The 17,761-nt window shown below is 46.6% G+C and overlaps 2 protein-coding genes across 5 annotated transcripts in view; one reads left to right on the forward strand and one right to left on the reverse strand.

The window, feature by feature from the left end:
- Positions 1 to 5,121, reverse strand: part of LOC102900063 (anthrax toxin receptor-like) — a 117,720-nt gene extending 112,599 nt beyond the window's left edge. The window contains exon 1 of one of the 2 annotated variants that reach the window (XM_045040267.1): positions 4,674 to 5,121. The gene's annotated coding sequence lies outside the window, so the exon portion shown is untranslated. The remainder of the gene's footprint in view (positions 1 to 4,673) is intronic. The other variant, XM_045040265.1, reaches the window with a different exon arrangement.
- ZNF488 (zinc finger protein 488) lies at positions 3 to 16,830 on the forward strand. 3 transcript variants are annotated; one of them, XM_023240646.2, is made up of 3 exons: positions 3 to 265; positions 8,208 to 8,354; positions 12,470 to 16,830. In XM_023240646.2, the coding sequence occupies exon 3, from the start codon at positions 12,628 to 12,630 to the stop codon at positions 13,597 to 13,599; it is 972 nt and encodes a 323-aa protein (XP_023096414.1). In that variant the 5' UTR covers positions 3 to 265; positions 8,208 to 8,354; positions 12,470 to 12,627; the 3' UTR covers positions 13,600 to 16,830. The 3 variants fall into 3 exon arrangements, with proteins under 3 accessions (XP_023096414.1, XP_023096413.1, XP_023096415.1); XM_023240645.2 differs by lacking the exon at positions 8,208 to 8,354; XM_023240647.2 differs by lacking the exons at positions 3 to 265; positions 8,208 to 8,354 and adding an exon at positions 5,227 to 5,339.
- Positions 16,831 to 17,761: the final 931 nt, after the last annotated feature.

Raw genomic sequence — 17,761 nt, forward strand, 5'->3', positions numbered from 1 at the left:
GCAGGAGTCATGGGATCTTTGGATGGGGGATAAGATGAGGCCTCCATTTGTCTCTTACCCTAAACCCTCATAGGTGGCCATTAAAATCTCCAAGACTCTGCCTTTTTGTAACTCAAAGAAGGCAGCTGAGGTGGTTTAGATAAGGACATCCCTGTGGGTGTCCAGGAGGTCGATGAACTGGAAGACTAGAGTACAGTAATTAATGGTCATTGGTGTGAACACTGAAGTCACCCATGGACATGGAAGGATCTAGAAGGCCTAGAAGGTTTGTGTAAACATTCAAAGTTCTTTGTGAATAAGGGACATTCTGGTTATCTACTGCTGTATAACAAACCACCCAAACGTAGTGACATACACGAGAACCATTTTATATGCGCACGGGTTCTGTGGATCAGAAATGCAGAGAAGGCTGAATGGGGATGGCTTGTCTGTGCCCCATGGAAAAGCATAGGCACTGACAACTCTTGAGTCAAAAGTGACTGCAAAGAGTCAGTATGAGATGCAAAAAGTATTTAGAAATTCCTTAACTGATTTATTTTGTTTTATTCATTTTTTGCATGTACAAAACAAGTGTGATATGCACTAAAAATCCTTCTAAGTTTAAAATAGAGCTTTCAGTATGTATTTACAAAAAAGTATAAGTGATAAAAAGCTTTGTGTTGGCAGTTTTATTTGGTTTTCTATTCTGTTTTTTTGGGGAGTGGTATTTAAAGCCATGGAATATCTTAAATGATACTTGGAATTGATAGGATTGGTATGCATGTCATTAGCATATTAGCTTTTCCTTGTTTGACACTTGCTATTGTCATATTTTTGCATACTCATCTATTGATTAGACATCTCATTGTGGGCTTAATTTGCATTTCCATAATTTCTGATGGTTTTCTGTTCAAGAGATTTGGGGTCATTCATTTTTCTGTTTGTGAAGTGCTTGTTCCTACCTGTATCCATTCTCTGATTCAGGTGTTTATGCTTTTCATATTGATTCTTTGGCATTCCTTATACATTTTGGATTCTAATCCTTTATCAGTTGTTGCAAATATTTTCTTTTAGCATGTGGCTTATTTTATACTTTAAAGATTTGCAGGATTTTGTATCTGACTTAAGTAATTCTCCCCTGTTAAGGTCAGGGTGAGACACACTTTATCCTAAAAATTTTAAAGATTTTAGGGGCGCCTGTGTAGCTCAGTTGGTTGGATGTCCAACTTCAGCTCGGGTCATGATCATTCAGTCAGTGAGTTCAAGCCCCATATCGGGCTCTGTGCTGACAGCTCAGAGCCTTGAGCCTGCTTCGGATTCTGTGTCTCCTTCTCTCTCTGCACCTCCCCTGTTCAGGCTGTGTCTCTCTGTCTCTCTCAAAATGAATAAACGTTAAAAAGAAAAAATTTAAATTAAAAAAAGTTTTAAAGATTTCATTTCACATTGAAGCCTTTGATCAAACTGTAATTAATTAATAAGTGCAATTTGTGCTAGGGATCTTACTCCATGTTTTCCCAAATATATGTCTCAGCACCATCCTTTTCTATTTGTTGACTATTCTATGTTTTTTTCAATGATTTGCACGTCACCTCTGATGTGTTTCAGATCCCATATAGGTGTGGATGTGGTTCTGTGCTCTCTGTCCTATTCCTTTTATCCATCTTTTGGTTTGTATTTATAGTGTCAATACCACACTATCTTATTATAGTATGGATGATTGTGTTATTTTTCCTTTCTGTCCCTTACTCCTGTAAGGAAGGATTGTGCTTCCCTGCCACATTCATAGCAGGCTTGGACTTGATTCCACCAATGAAATGTTAACATAAGTACATGTGCCACTTCTGGATAGAATCCTTAAGAATGTAGGTATGATTCAGGTGAGCACCTGTGTTGTGCAATGCCCTCTTAGAAACCTGAGGTGGATATGTATATGCAGGAGGGTATGGAATATAAGTGGAAAATAAAGTTTGTGCTTTTAAGCTAATCATATGTGGGGGGCTGTTACAAGAAGATAACCCAGCTGAATCTGATACACACAGGGCATCAGTTATTTTATCTAACATACAGAGCTCTACAGCAAGCCTTTGCAGGGCAGGGTAAATCATCCGCCTTATTTTTCTTATGGCCACTTGTTCTTTCAGGTAAATTTTAGATTCAGCTCACCAATTCTCCACTCCTCCCAAACGCTCTTAATATTTTATTATAATAACATTAAATATATAGATACATTTGAAAGGATTTGAATCTGCTATCTAGCCTCCCCTTTTGGTAAACATGATAATGTCTCTTATTTATTTGGTCGTATTCAACGCCTTTCATATAAACTTCCCTATAAAGATCTTAAACCATTTTGCCAAGTGCCTTTCCCTACAGTGTGTATACATATACATATGTACTTATATATATACATACATACATATACATACATACACATATATTTACATAGATATATATATACATATATAGCAGCTCTTGTAAATAGCATTTTTAAAAACGAAGTTTTCAAACTATTTATTGGTGTTGTGGACAAATGTATTAATTTACTGATTATTCACCTAACTTGCTAAGCTCCCTTATTCTAAAATATATCTGTAGAGTTGTTTTGGTTTCTATAAAAAAAAAAAAAACAAAAAACACTGTACTGACTAGTTCTCTAATGACATGTTGACTGGAAGCTGTGATGGAGGCATTCTTGACTTTAAAAATACCTCTAATACGTCACCATTAAGAATGATATTTATGAAAGGCTTTTGGTGGACATCTATCAGATTAGGGAGTCTCCCTACTCTTCTTGGTTTGCTACAAATCATGAACGAGTGTTAAATTTTATCTAAATTCTCTTTCTGCATACTTTGTGATGAATATAATTTTTCTCCAGTAAGTTATTAATATGATTAACTACATTAATGCATATAAAACCAATTTTAATATTTTATAAATAAACCTGACTAGGCCATGATAATTTTTGTAAATACTGCTGGATTGAGTTTACTATTAGTTTAGAATTTTTTTTATCTATGAACATGAGTGAGGCTGATCTGTAATTTCTTCTTTTTGTGCTGTTCTTAACTGGTTTTATATTAGGTAATAATAGCCTCAGAAAATGTGCTTGGGGTGTTTTTACTTTCTTTCCTTTTGAAAGTAGTTTCAACATGATCCCAACAATCTACTCCACGTATACTTGGTATAATATCATCTCTGCCTAGTGTTTTGTGAGAATTTTTTAAAACTACTGATATCATTTGTTTAATGTTTACTGAACATTATGGACTGAGATGTGCCCCCCCATCTCAATTAATATTATGACGTTCTAACACATCATGTGACTGTATTTGGAGACAGGCCCTATAAGGAGATGATTCAAGTTAAATGAAGTCATAAGAATGTGGCCCTCATCCTAAAGGAACTTTTTTGTGGTACTTTGTTATGGCAGTCTGAGCAGACTAACACACTGGATTATTTTGTGCTTGTATTTCTTTTATCAGTCATTTAGGTACCACATTTTTCTAGGAATTTGGATATTTATTTCCGCATATTGTTATGAAGTTGTTAAGAATATGTTTGAGTCTTAACTTTCCGCTCGATTTGTGGTTATAGCTTTTTAATTCCTAATATGACTTGTGTCTTTTCTCATTCTATGCATTCACAACAGGGAGAATATTGCCCCAAGGGAGTGAAAATTAGTCTCACAGTTTTTAATTATAAAGCACAGTACATAAAGAGATATACAATAAATCCTTGGTACTAAAATTTCATGAGCCTATAAGGAAAAATGTGTTTGTAAAAGCTCCTGGGGGGGGGTGGGGATGTTATAATTTAAAAAAAAAATTGGGAAGCACTGTCTTGTTTTACAATCAATTTCATTAGAATATGATTTATATTAACAACTTTTCAAATAACCTTTGGCTTTGTTTTACTATTTTACTATTTTCTGTATTTTTTTTCTCTAATGTATTCTCCCTTTCATTTTCTTTGGGTTTAATTTTACTACTCTTTTTCAACTACTTTAGGTCAGTTATTAACTCCTTTATTTTCACCATGTCCTCCCCCATAACATAACCATTTGGGGGCACAAATTTTCCTCTAAGCTTCTCCTTCACTAAGGCTATATAAATGCTCACATTAGGGATTTCCATATTCACCAAAATCAAAGTTTTGCTTTGTGGACCACCCCGCAAAGTTTTAATGTTTATTCTGAATCAGCTTTCCCCACCTCCGATTTAGCATCATTTCATTCCTTTACAATCTTATTTGTGTAATAGGGACTCCAAAACCTGGGGAAAAGCACAGAGCCTGTCACCTTATGTCCCCGCACCCTCTGCCTCCCCAAGGGCGTCCAGAACATTTACAGAGTGACTGAAGGAAGGAAGGCGCAGGGACTCACGACTGGTTTCCCTTTCAATCCCTCAATGTCCCTTCCTTGGTCTCATCCGCTCTGCGCTCCAGTCTCTGTGCTCATGCCCTGTGACCCGCACATCTGGCTGCCCCTGCAACAATTCTGGTTACCTGAGACACTTCTCCCATCTCTTCTCTCCTGTCACCACGAGGTCATTCAAGCCCTGTCATGACCGTCGCCCACTCAGAAGCCATTCCCTCCCGTCCCTCAGCCCTTCTTTGGGGCCGAGTCCGTCCCACCCTCCGTGGGTGGTTCGGTTCCCTGCCACCTTCGCTTCCTGGGAGGTCGCAGAACTCACCATGACCTGGCGCGGTGCGGCCATCTCACAGCTGAGGAGGCGGCGAGGCGGAGGCACGGCTCCGCTGAAGTGTGGGAGATTCTCGGGGGGCGCTGGGAAGATGCAGTTTGCCCGGCCGCTCAGCGGGCAGGGGAACGACTGCCCGGACGCCCGGGGGACCCGCAGCGGCGGGGCGCAGACCGCGCGCACGGACGTCCCGGCCGTAGCCTGGGGGCCCGCCGACCCCAGCGAAAAGTCGCGGCGTCCAGGGCGAGGGAGCAGAGGCAGGGGCGGTTCCGCCGCGGCCCAGGCGCCGCCTCCAAAGGCACCCGGGCTTTCCGCGCGGCTCGGCGGCCGGCGCCCGGACGCCCCCTCAGGCTCGCCGCTGCAGCCAAGGCGGAGCCACCTGGCGGCGGCCGGGGGTTGGCGGAGCCGAGCGCACCGGGCGTCCGTACCGCACCCCTGGCGTAGGGTCGCGTCTACTCCCAGGCCCCTCCCGGCAGGGGCCGTGGGGGTGGGGTGCCCGAGGCCCCGCCCCGGAGGCGGGAGCAGTCCGGGAGGGCGGGGTCCGGCCGGCCCCCGGGGCTCGCGCGCTAGGTTCCCACACGCGTGTCGCGCGGCGTAACCTGCAAGCGGCCGGGGCTGCTAGCGCGTCTCCAGCGCCCAGAGCGCCGCGGGAGAGCTGAGGTGAGACGCGCCGTCCTGCCCCCGGGACGGGCCGCGAGTGGACGTGGGGGGCGCGATTCATCCCACTTCTACCGGTCTCTCCCTAGGGCAGAATGCTCCGTCCTGCCCTTGACTGCCCGCTTCTTTCCTCCCCTCCGGCGCCTGCTTCCTTGGTCGCACCCTCCTTTTTTTTCACTCCGTGCCCCCCAGTCCCTGCCTTCTGCCTCTGTCTTTTGTCTCCTTATCTCTTCCTGTTTTTCTCTGTCGTCTATCTCACTTTTTCTTGTCTGTCTCTTCTTCATTACGTATTTCCCCTGTCCTACCCCTTCTTTTCTTCCTTCTGTCTCCCTCGGTGGTCTTTCCCTTTGCCCCCACCCCTCCCCGCCCCAAGGATTCGTCCTTTGATTTTTCTTCTCCTAGGTTGACTTTTGGGGCAGCGATTCTTTTCATTCATCCATCTATCCATCCACCCATCCTCTCATCCTGTTGTTGCTCTGTCCCTGTCAGCTAGGGCTTGTGCTGGGCACCAGGGTATTGGTGCATCTGCCCCAGATCCTTTCTTCCAACAGATTATATCCAAAGATTTGAGAACCTAACACATTCAGTGTCTGTTTTGGGGGAAAAAAAAAACCCATAAATGATTCAGTCGTAAATATCTGAGTTTTTATGGTGAGCTGGAAGAAAATACTTGGTTTTACAGACAAGGAATTGATTGAATCCTTTCTTGACACTTGCCTTTAGTAATAGGCACAGACAACACACCGGGAAACTAAAGCATGCAGAAACATTTAGGGGACATTGGGGCCCACACCTTCCTTCTGGGGAAGTAGGGTAAAGCCAGGTTGGTGGGGAGGGAAGGGGTGGAAATCAGAGCTCAGTTGTGGGAAGACAATAGGGAGGTCAGGGCTTTGCGTATGAAAACGTTAGCTGAGAGTTAAAACATGAAATTAAGTGTATATTTCTAAAATACATACTTGTCAATGGTGCTGATGTGCAGAAATTAAATTACTGAATCAGACTGTGTTGAATCAGACAGGCATCTTATAGCAATTATTGTGCCATTTAAAATTAATGTTTTTGTGTATGTTGGGTAGGACCACAGTTGAAAATATCTTAGTATCAAAAATTATCTTAGACACATATTAAGTGAAGAAATCTAGAAAAACAAATCTGACTCATTTGGGGAGAATAAAGTAGAGGTATTGTATGTTAAAGCAATGTTTTATTTCTTGTTAGCAATGTAATTTTGTCAGAGACATAATGTTATTATTTTATGATATTTTTATGACATCTATAAAGCTCTATGTTCAAACACACATATACACACATGATACATATATATGTACCATATATATATATATATATATATTTCTCATATGGTTGTAAAAAGAAAACCTGTTTATTTTTAAAGCTATTAATTGCCACCTAACACTTGAAGCTTTTTTCAAATAAATAATTTAACCTTTTAGTTTATGATTTTTAATGATTATTCAGTTTATTTGACTTTTCAGTTGCTATGGAAAAGGAAATTTGTCATTACATAAATCACACAAGAAGTAAACAAAAGTGAAATATGGAAGAGGATTGCAGTGTGTTTATTGAAAGAATTTTTTCATTTTAAATCAAAGAATGTTGGACAAATTCTTAAGTATATGCTTGGAACTTTGATTCAGGGGACTATTTTCTGCATCGAAGAGTCAAATTGCCTTTTATGTCATTGTACCACTGACTTCCGATGTGTCAAACTTCTGGAGGGGTGGAGTGAAAGGGATGCTTTGCAAATGACTTAAAAATACCATACCTTCTTTGCTTAGCAGATTTCTTTTTCAGAAACCCAGGAAGTGACAAATTTTCTTTAAAACAGAAAAATCACAAAATTAAAAAAATTTTTTTTCAAGGTTTTGTGTTGAGCTCCGGTGCTTTTAAATTTCTTTTCCTTCTTTCAGTAGGCTGTGTTTCTCTTTTCTAGAAGGTTATGCTATCATTGGCATCAGGTAGAATCTGGCTGAACAGTTTGATGTACAAGCCATGGACTTACCCTTGAAGGCTGCCACTGAAATTGGTCTACATGGCCAAATTGTGTTAGGACTCCTGCTGACGTCATTATGGCCCTGATGTGTGGTTGCATCCTGGGAGTCCTGCATTTGGTTTTGCTTGAACACAATACACATTGCTGCTGAAACGGTGCAGACAGAGCTGGACATAGAGCCCGTGGGGACTGGCTGGGAAGCCTTCCCCTCTCCCAGCTCCAATGGCACTACCAGCCAGCCTCCAGGAAAGCCTGGATAACTCTCCAGTTTTTAATTTTCTCGGGGGTCCAGAGCTAGGAAGATGCATGTGTATTTCCCTTCTCAGGAAAACCCAGGACATCACAATCCATATGTAGAAGAGATGGATAGATAATTTTCCTCTGGAATCTTCCTTCAGGGTCTGAGAAGCATCTCCAAAGTCTAGGGAAATCAAATGATTGGAGCACAGGAGATATTATCTGCTCCTGTTTTAGCTAAAAAGGAAGGCAGACACAGGAAGACACTAGCTGGTGATATAAATGGTATCGTTGAATAAGATCCAGTTTCTGAGTGAGCTGCAGCTTGGAAAAGCTGGAGACTGGCCAGCTGACATAGGCTGGAGAGTACCTGCAGATATCTCAGGAAATGAGGTTGCCCAGTTGTTTGCTAAAACCTCTTTCCTATGTGAATGAAGGGGGAAGGAGGAAAATGCCCAGGGCATTTGGTCACTCATTAAACAGTATTGTGCCCTGGTTCCGGGGAGCACGTGAGTAGAGGGAAGGCAGCCATGAGGTTGACTCCGACCCTTTGTACTAGTGTGATAAAATTGATAAATTGATGCTACCTAACACTTACTGAACCAGGCTCTTTAATACTTTAGGTATATTAATCCATCTAGTCTTTACAACCACCTGGTGAAGCGGACCCCAGGATGATCCTTTTTAGAAAGGGTCCTCTTTTAGATGAGAAAGTCGTCAGAGAGAGGATCAGCACCTTGCCTATGGTTACAAGATTGGTAAGAGCAGAGGTGGGTTTGATCCAGACATCTGATGTAAGAGGCCATGCACTTAACCTCTATGTGATGGAAGGCTTGATGAGTACATGGGATGGGCCAGTCATAGCACAAACAGAAAAGTAATATGGAAGAATGCGGCCAGTGTTTCCCAGGTGAAAGGATGATTGGAGTCTGCACTCAGTGCCTTGGAAATGGGTAATAAACAGAGACACACATGCTTATAACACTGTGGGGTAGGTGAGTCTTCATCTCCAAGTGGGTAGTCGTTCCTGTGTTGGTCAGTGGAATCCTCACTGTGGCCCAGGAAGATTGAGAGTCTGAGGGAAAAGGATCCTGTATGACAGGGAAGGCTGGATGTGGTCACACCATATCAACTTAGGAAACTCAGATTGAGAAGGTTTCAAAGATCATTACTTCATAATCCCACAATCTAAGGGCTCAGAAATGTTGCAAAGTATGGGATTGAAATCAGGTCCTCTCAGTAAGAAGACACGGGGTGGCACTGAACAATGTCTGTGTGACTCAGAAGACTATCTTGCTGAGCTCAGACTGAAGAGATCCAAGGAGGACAAGAGAACCCTTCTCAGGACACACATAACAGAGTGAAGAGGACGAGTAAATAGTGTCTGGGTCGAGAGCCCAGAATGAACTGAGGCTATTGAGGACAGTGGAGGGACAGCAAAGGGCCCCTTAAGATTGCATGGGAACAAGGAGAACAAGGGCTGCATACATCCACTGGAATGTCTGGCTGAGAACCGTCTCTAGTGACAAAGGGCATGGGTAGGTCCACGTAGGAAGAAGGAGCAAGGCAGCACCAAGCTGCCGTGCCTGTGATCTCCTGACCCGGAACTCACTGGCCAGGGCATGATGTGACCCCAGAGGTGACATCATACATCTGCTCAGGTCATCTGAGAGCTGGATCACAGGGGAGGTGCATGGAGCCTGGAGCTGGATGAGACCCAGAGTCTGATGCTGACCCTGGGAAAGGGCCTGTGAGTCCTTCGACAAGAAGAGACGAGTGTCAGGAGCTGGCACGGGCTCACTGGGGACAGGCCACGCCAGGCACATGTCATTTTCGGCTGTGAGAGGCTTCAATCTGGCAATGTCATAGACAGAGTGGGCCAGTTAGAGGGAGCCCCAGATAGAATTTTGTAGGACATTGTTTGCACTTGTGTGAGTGACCTTACCCCAGCAGTGCTGATGCATGAGAAACAGGTGACCCTCTGGGAGCTTGGTCATGCCAAAGGTCCCCAGCTAGTTCAGTACCCTCGTCTTCTCCTTTTCTTCTTCTTCTCCTCCTCAATATTATTATTATTTTTTTATTTAAAAATTTTTTAATGTTTATTTTTGAGACAAAGAAAGAGAGAGAGAGAAAAAGAAAGAGCGCATGTGTGTGAGGGGCAGAGAGAGAGAGAGGGCTGAAGCGGGCTTGAGGCTCTGAGCTGTCAGCACAGAGTCCGATGCAGAGCTTGAACCTATGAACTGTGAGATCATGACCTAAGCTGAAGTCAGATGCTTAACTGACTGAGCCACCCAGATGCCCCAATATTATTATTATTATTATTATCATCATTATTATTATCATGTCCTTTTCTTTCTCCTCCTCCTGTTGTTCTCATTATTATGATTAAGATTTGAATAATAAAATTGATGGAGCATGAAGATGGGTGAATGTATAACATAATGATTGGCAGAATCCAGGCCCATATTGGTCTAAGAAGCTGGAAGGCAGTGCTGCCTTTAGCAACGTGGCATTTGTCAGGTTGGAGATTAATGCCCTTGGGGTGGATCATGCAGCTTCCCTTGTGTGGTTATCATGAAAATTCCATGCAATAAGGCATACGAAGCTTTTTAGCATCTCTGGCACGTATTCACTTACATAGTCAATAAACAGTTACTTCTATTCTCATATCACAAAGCATCCCTGGTAGCAAATATTTCGTCCTGCAGTAAGATCCCATATTCTAAATTTGAATGCTGAAAGCAGGGTTGTGACATCTGTGGCTCAGGGCACTCCAGACACTTCTGAAAACTAGGTCTACATAACTGTGGTTGGCAAAGCTGTGAAGACAGCCCAGTAGAGCTGTCTGCAAAGGAATGTAGGGGTGCAACAGGACCGGGGGGACAGCAGGGTGGGCTCCAGCCCAGGCTCAGGGAAGACATTGTATGGTTCTAAAATATAATCTGGAGGGCTGTCTGAGGCAGAGCTGGGTGGAGAAAGAGAGAAGGGTTAGAGAAGGGATGTTTGTGTGTGTATGAGTATTCCAGTGTGAGTGTATGTAAGTGTGTGCGATCATATGTGTGTGTGTGTGTGTGTGTGTCTGTGTGTGAGTATATGTGTATTTGAGTGTGTGAGTGTAGTGTGTGTGAGTACATGTGAGGGTGTGAGTGTATCTGGGTGCGTGTGCATCTTTGTGAGCTCAGAAGCTCAGCAGTGGGGCTTCAAGCAGACCAGCTATTCTTTGAGGATGAGGGAGAATCGGCTTCATCTCAAGTAGTCATACACTGGTAGATCTGGAAAGCACAGTGAGATAATTTAGCACCAGCTCTAGTTTATAGACGGGACATTGAGGTTGAGAGAGGTGGGATGGTCAGTGCAGGGACACTTGGTAGACTGGCGTGGTCGCCTCTGCCTCTTCAAGAAGCATAAGCTAGCACTAAACTTTGATGCCAAAGGCACCCCATTTGAGAATGAATTCGGAAAGGATGTTAGGAGTGGCTTGGACTCCCCTGGAAGCATATAGTTTGGACTCGGTGCTCACCACTTGGGGTATCATGAGGGCCACATGGGCAGTTCAACCAAAGCGTGCTTTGGGGACACACCCTTGGGTTTCATTCCCAGCAGTGCCTCATACTGCAGAGGACTTCAGACGGGGTGTTCAGCTTTCCAGAACCCATGTCCTCTTCCTCTGTGAAAGAGGGTGACGGTCCTCCAAGCGCAGTGAAGGTGGAAGGAGGTAACACGTGCAAAACACCTGTCCACACTCTTGCCACTGAGACAGAGAGAAGGAGGGCAGGGTACCTGTGCTTCCGTTTACAGGTGGGCAGGAGCTGACTTGAGCCCAGTGATGTTTATGAATAATAAACCCATGGAGGTCCCTGTGAGGAAGGGGCTTGGTCGCCCACTCATCACGGTCCTCCTGGGACTGAGGACCTGAGGATAGGACCTGAGGACCTGAGGACCTGAGCAGGCCTGAGGATAACTGCTTTCTAACTATGAAAACTCAGAACACTCAGTGGGGTCTGGTTCAGCCAGTGCTGCTCACCAGCTGGGGTTGGGGAGCTTGAAGATGGGTGTCCTGGTTTCAAGAACTGGCTGGTGGAGTTGATTAGGGGAGGGCAGGTATGAAAGCCTCCCCAGCAGGGCTGGTGGCACTCTCTCCTCTTCAATGCCACCTCACATGTGGCCGTGAGTGTCTTTCCTCTGAGTCTTGAGCACCTCCAGGCTGAAGTGGAGGCTGGTCTCCCTGAGTAGGCCCAGCAGGTTGGCCGGCCTGAGAGGACAGTTGACAGGGGAGCAGAGGAGAAGGAAATGGATTAATGTCTGAATGGATACAGGGTAGACTCATGCTTGTTCCAAGGGGCAGGGCCAGGTGGACAGGTGGCTGCCCCCCAGGAGTGGGAGTGGGGCCAGGTACAACCACAGACCTACTCGGGATGCCTGGACATTTACTGTCCAGCTTCTGCCCTCTGGCCACCTGTGCTGCAGGAGCTCCAGTCCCCAGGTGCTTGTGCCCTGGCACTTCTGATGCTGTGGAAGAAAAATTGGCATGCTGAGTAGCAAGAATGCTCTAACCAAAAATGAAAACTTTCATAAATCAGGGTGCAAGCACATTAGAGTTGGCAACCAGGTCAGAACTGCCTGGTGGACACCTCGTGTGCTGTGTGAACACGGCAGCTGCTGCCTGGATGCTGACAGGTGCGGGGCAATGCTGAGCCATGTCCCTGGGTGGCAAGGTCACGCAGTGTGGTCCTTCCTCCCCGACGGAGTCCTGGAGGTGAAAGCAGGTAGCATAGCGCTCTGAGTCAGGGTGAGCTGTCGTGTCTATACCAGTCAGGATTCTTTGGATGCAAACAATGAAGATGGAGGGCTCGTGTCTCACTGCTGTTGCTTCCTCTCTGTGCAGAGTCCTGTGGTCCAAGTGTGGCTGGCCCAGCCAACAGGGGAGCTCTCCAATCTCACGGTTCCTCCCCGGGGCAAGGCCTCCGCAACACCAAAGCCCTGAAGACTGACAGCTGTTGGAGCGTCCGCCTTCTTCAGCTGGCTCACACCCTGCTGGTCGTCATGGCTGCTGGGAAGGGTGCTCTGCAGAGCTCTTCGGCTGAAAACACATGGAGGCTTAATGAAGCTGACCAGGGCTGGAGCTGCAAGCCAGTGCTGCTGGAAAAAATGAACAACCTGGGCTCTGAGGCTGCCATGGGTGGTGGTGGCCGGGAGGAGACCTCTGCTGAGGTGGCACTGTCAGCAACCCCAGGAAAACTCAGACTGGGAAAGCCAATGGCCCAGAAGGTGTGCTGGGAACAGGGGCAGAGTGCTTTCACAGAGGTGCCTCGACTCAAGAAGAGGCTGGAGGGTGTGCAGGCCAGGGAGAGGGAGCATGATAACCCCACAGGCCAGCCTGGTCCCCAGAAGCTGACCCAGGACACCCCCAGGGACCTGGCTGACAGCAAGACCTCTGTGTGGCCCAGTGGAGCCCGAGGGGAGCAGAAAAGCGCCTTCAGCAAACCAGCCAGGTGTCCAGCAGGGAGACCTGGGCCAACCTCCGTCTTCCAGACACATGGACCTGCAGATGCCCTTGGGGAGCTGTTGGGACTCAGCAACACGGTAGACATCCCTTGTTGGGATCAGCTTTCAAATTCTAAGTTTTTGGTGGGTGATTTCTGGAACCTGCAGACGTTGCCACAAAATGCTCCTCTCTGCAGTGCTTTCCTGGGAGCCCCCACACTGTGGCTAAAGCATGCCACAGCCCAGATGTCCACACCGTCATCATCCTCTTCCACTGCCACTTGGGCCCTGCTGCCACCTACATTCACCTCCCTGGGCCTGTCCACCCAGAACTGGTGTGCAAAATGCAACCTCTCCTTTCGCCTGACCTCCGACCTGGTCTTCCACATGCGGTCCCACCACAAAAAGGAACATGTGGGGCCTGACTTACATTCTAAGAAGCTGAGAGAAGAGGCCCTCACGTGTCCCATTTGCCATGAGTATTTCCGGGAGCGCCACCATCTCTCCAGGCACATGACTTCTCACAGTTAGCAGGTGGCTGTGGAACAGACCTGTAGATTCAGCTTCTAGCATTTGGCGGTGGGGCGGAGATGGCTCACTGGTGCTTCCTTTGGAAAGGCTCGTCATCGTTGTCTGCAGAGCTGTCTGCATTGGAGTTGATAGATGAACTTGGTCATCATTTGAAAAAGACGGTCCTTGGCTCTGATGTATTTTGATGGAAATAAAGTCATGAAATAAAATGACACACTTTCCTAATCTAGGGTATCAAGACTGCTAGGCACGGAGTAGAGGCCCTGCTCCTGTTCCATATGGAGGCAAGTTTGACACACAGCCTGGGCTTTGGAGGCAGACAAACCTGGATGCTAACCTTTCACATATTAGCCCTGACCTTGGACACATCGCTTTCACCATCTGAGCCCCAGTTTTCTTCTCTGTAAATGGAGAGGGCGACACGTGTGTCTTAGGGATGTTGTCATGGTTACGTGGGAAGGTGTGTGGAAAATAGCCAGGATGCCACCTGGCACAGTGTGATTCCTGAGTGAATGATATTTGTTATCATTGTCCAGATTAGTAAGCTGTTGTTCCATGACAGAGTCTCAGCGGCAAGCAACCCAAAGCATCTAATTCTCGCTCGAAGGTCTGTGGGTTGGCTGGGTTGGGTTGGGCTTGGCTGGGCTTGGCTCCAGGTTGCAAATTATATTTAGGTTCATGTTCTGTTACTCTAGGACTAGTGGGCTTCCTAGATAATACTTCTCTTATGGTCATTCCCAGAGCACAAGAAGGAAAATCCAAACACACAAGCACACCTCAAGTCTCTGCTTGGGTCACTTCTACTAGCAGCCTCCCAGCCAAAGCGAGTCAATGACCAAGCCCAAAGCAAGTGGGTGAAATGTGCCACCTGCCCACAGGGAAGCCGTGATGAGGGAGCGGATGTAAGGTCCTACTACAGAGGCATGAAGAGTTGGGACCAGTCATTCAGCTGACACACTTGGTCCATGGTTCTTCACATGCTGAATATGTGGAAGGGGGAGAAAGGAGCAACATCCCCCCACCCACACACCCCTTATCTCTCAGCAAGCAAGCATGGTGTAAAAGCTTAAGACTTAAAACATGGTGAGAATTTGGAGCGTTGTGGTTACCATTATCTACTGCATGTTGCGCTTCTCTCGGTGACTGTTCTTTTCATCTGCATTTGCCCTTGCAAACCTCAGGTCATAAACTCTGATGTAACTCGGGCCAGTTTGTGGCAAGGCCATTCGTTGGGAGCTCTTTCAAGTTAGGCGTTCTTTTGACTGGTTTCCCCCGCACTTTCAGGATTTGTTCATTTGACCAGCAGTGTCCAACCCTCTGGTGGGGCCTCTGGCACCGAGCTCAGGCTGTGGTTGGGAAGGAGCTGGTGTGGGCATCTCAGACAGTGGCCAGTGACCCGTCCAAACACCCCCCAAGCTCCCATCTCTTCTCTCCCTCTCCATGCATACACAGGGTCCTGGTGAGAGCCTGTCCCACCCGGCCCACCCTCCTTCTCACTCACCCTCTCCCCGCCTCCCACCCACACACCCAGCCATTCTGCATCCATCGCCAGCTATTCAGTCACCCATTTATTGGCCTCCCTGGGTACCCTTGCTATGCCAGGCTCGGTGTCAGGCCCTGGGGGAGGCCCAGTGAATTCGGCCCATGGTCCTTGTTCAGGGTACGCAATGCCTGGTGTGCAGCATGATGGATGCCAAACAAAAGCCCGTGTGGGGTGCCTCGCACATGGGAGCAGGTGTACCTCAGACCTGTGGGAGTAAGTGCAGTGCCCCCTGAGTCCTCCTGAGGAGCGGGGGCAAGAGCAGATCATCCAAGTCCAGCAGATGCTGGAGGTGCAGGTGGAGGGTAGTAGCTGGGGAGAAGGGGAGGCAGAGCTACAGAGGCTCTAGGATGCTTCAAGGCTGGTATGAGGAGGACTGAGTGGGGCCCTCTGGGATGGAGATGTAGGAAGGCCTCAAAGGACAGGAATTTGGCCCAGGGCACGGGAAGGATGGCTCCAAGAGGCACTTTGGAGGGGCCTCTGGTTGCAGTGAGAAGGGTGGGCTGGAGGAGAGGAGAAGACCCCCTGAGTCATTTCCTCTGCATGTGGAAGGAGCCAGCAATGCTCCCTGCAGGCACCAACAGAGCATCTCCATTCTTGCAGGGAAGTTTGGAGGACCCCCACCCTGAGAGAGAAAAGGGAGGCTCTGCAGGGTGGTCCCTTTACCCACAGAGGGGGCTGGAGCTGGGGGAAACCTTCCCCTGCTATCCATGTGATGCAGGAAAGGGCATCTGAGGGAGTGTGAATCTGAGGCTCCCCACTATGTGGTGACATATAGCCTTTAACCTATGACAGGTGCAGGAGGTAGATATTTAATTCCCATGTTACTGAAGAAGAAACAAACCACCGAGAGGGTAAGCTTCTTTCCTAAGATCATAGGTTCAGGAGAAGCAGTGCAAGAATAAGGCCCCAGGACCACTCACATCCTTCCCAGCCTGCCACACATCTGCTCAGCATGTGGGTCACATGGTATCATGGATGGTTTAAAAAGTAGGATTTAGGACCAGGCATTGACCCCTTCTGGAATTTAAACTTGCAGCCTGCATACACCCCCACATTTCCTATCACCCTTTTCTTAGCACTTCTCTATATCTTGTATGCTCCATGAAGTTTTCTGATTTGTGTTATTTACAGCGTCTCTCCTGTTACTAGAACCTAAGCTCCACGAGAGATTTTTGCTGTTTTGTTCACTGCTGTATCCCCAGCAGGAAGGACAATGAAGGCACATAGTAGTTGTTCAACAGACTTTTGTTGCATGCATGAATGAGATGCCTAGATCCAGTCTCGCCCCTCACAAACCCCGAGCCAGCTGCTCATAGTGTTTTGACATCTGTCAAATGGTGTGCACAGCCATCCTCTTCTGGCTTATTGGATTGGTCCGTATTTCTGTGAACTCCCTTTTTAAAGTCATAAGTGCACTTAAGACCGAATAGAAATTTAAAATGGAAAGGGACTCTAGACTTCCAGTCCGTCCTTCCAGTGTATAGGGGTGAGCACTGAGGTCCACTGGTGAGCTGACCTGCAAAGTGATGCAGGGCAAGTGGTGGTGAGGTCAAGGCTAGGACCCCTGAAATGCCGGTCCAGGCATCTTCCCTGACCCGCCCGCATGCCTCTAAGAACATTGCCTGTGGCCGCACACAGAATTACTACTAACAGCAACCATGTCATTTTCAAGCAAGGGAGACATTTTGGAAAAAAAAAAGTTAATCAAAAAGAAGTTATGAAGAAGCATAACAGAACATCTTCTCCCAACTCAACTTTGTAAGATGGAATTCATTTTAATAAAAACGGATGGACATGCGAGGTGCTTTGCAGCCATTTAAATTGACAAACTCCAAGATGACTTATGGAGGTGAAGACTTTGCAGTTGATTAATGTGGCAGCTCCTACTTATCACCAGACTGGGTTCCCAAAGTCCCCTTGGCCGTCAAATCCTGTCTCATCCCTTCTTCTCTCCTGCCCTTCCAGCCACATTGGAGAGTAGTCACTTTTAATCATGACTTTGCCCAAGGTCCCTCTGCCACCTTCCATACTAGTTAAGAGTTTGGCTGGTGATGTTGCCACAAAACATCACATCAGCAGGTAAGAATTTTCCTCTATAATTCTGGAGTAAGAATTGCCACATTTCTTAAATTCTCTATATCTAATTTAATCTGCTCTGTACCCTGATCCTGTAGGTTCTGGTAGGATACGCAATCTGTTATTTTCAAATTCCTCCCCTGTCTTTCAAGTTCGCAGAAAGTTCCACAACATGCCCCACCTAAGAAGGTAATCTCTCTTAGCATCATGCGGTCTCCCCATACTGCACTGGTGTCTTTGCCTCTGTCTCCAATGTGTTCAGTCTTCTCTCCTCCACCTCTTCCAGGATCTTGGGCCTTGATGATTTTCTGCCAATGTTGTCATTAGGCATGTCACACAAAAACCATTGAGTCAATGATCAGAAAGTCTTGGCTAATTTCTTGGAATAGGCTAGGGAAAATACCTTATAGTGGCTGGGAAAATGGCAACGTATACCTTTTTTTTCGAATGTTTATTTTTGAGAGAGGGACAGAGTGCAAGTGGGGGAGGGGCAGAGAGAGAGAGAGAGAGAGAGGGAGACACAGAATCCAAAGCAGGCTCCAG

This window comes from Felis catus, chromosome D2 (assembly GCF_018350175.1).
Source record: "Felis catus isolate Fca126 chromosome D2, F.catus_Fca126_mat1.0, whole genome shotgun sequence".
NCBI classification, from domain to species: Eukaryota; Metazoa; Chordata; class Mammalia; order Carnivora; family Felidae; genus Felis; species Felis catus.

What these genes read in the sequence shown, in the direction of transcription:
- ZNF488 (XM_023240646.2), top strand. Translation starts at nt 12,628, where the DNA reads ATGGCTGCTGGGAAGGGTGCTCTGCAGAGCTCTTCGGCTGAAAACACA.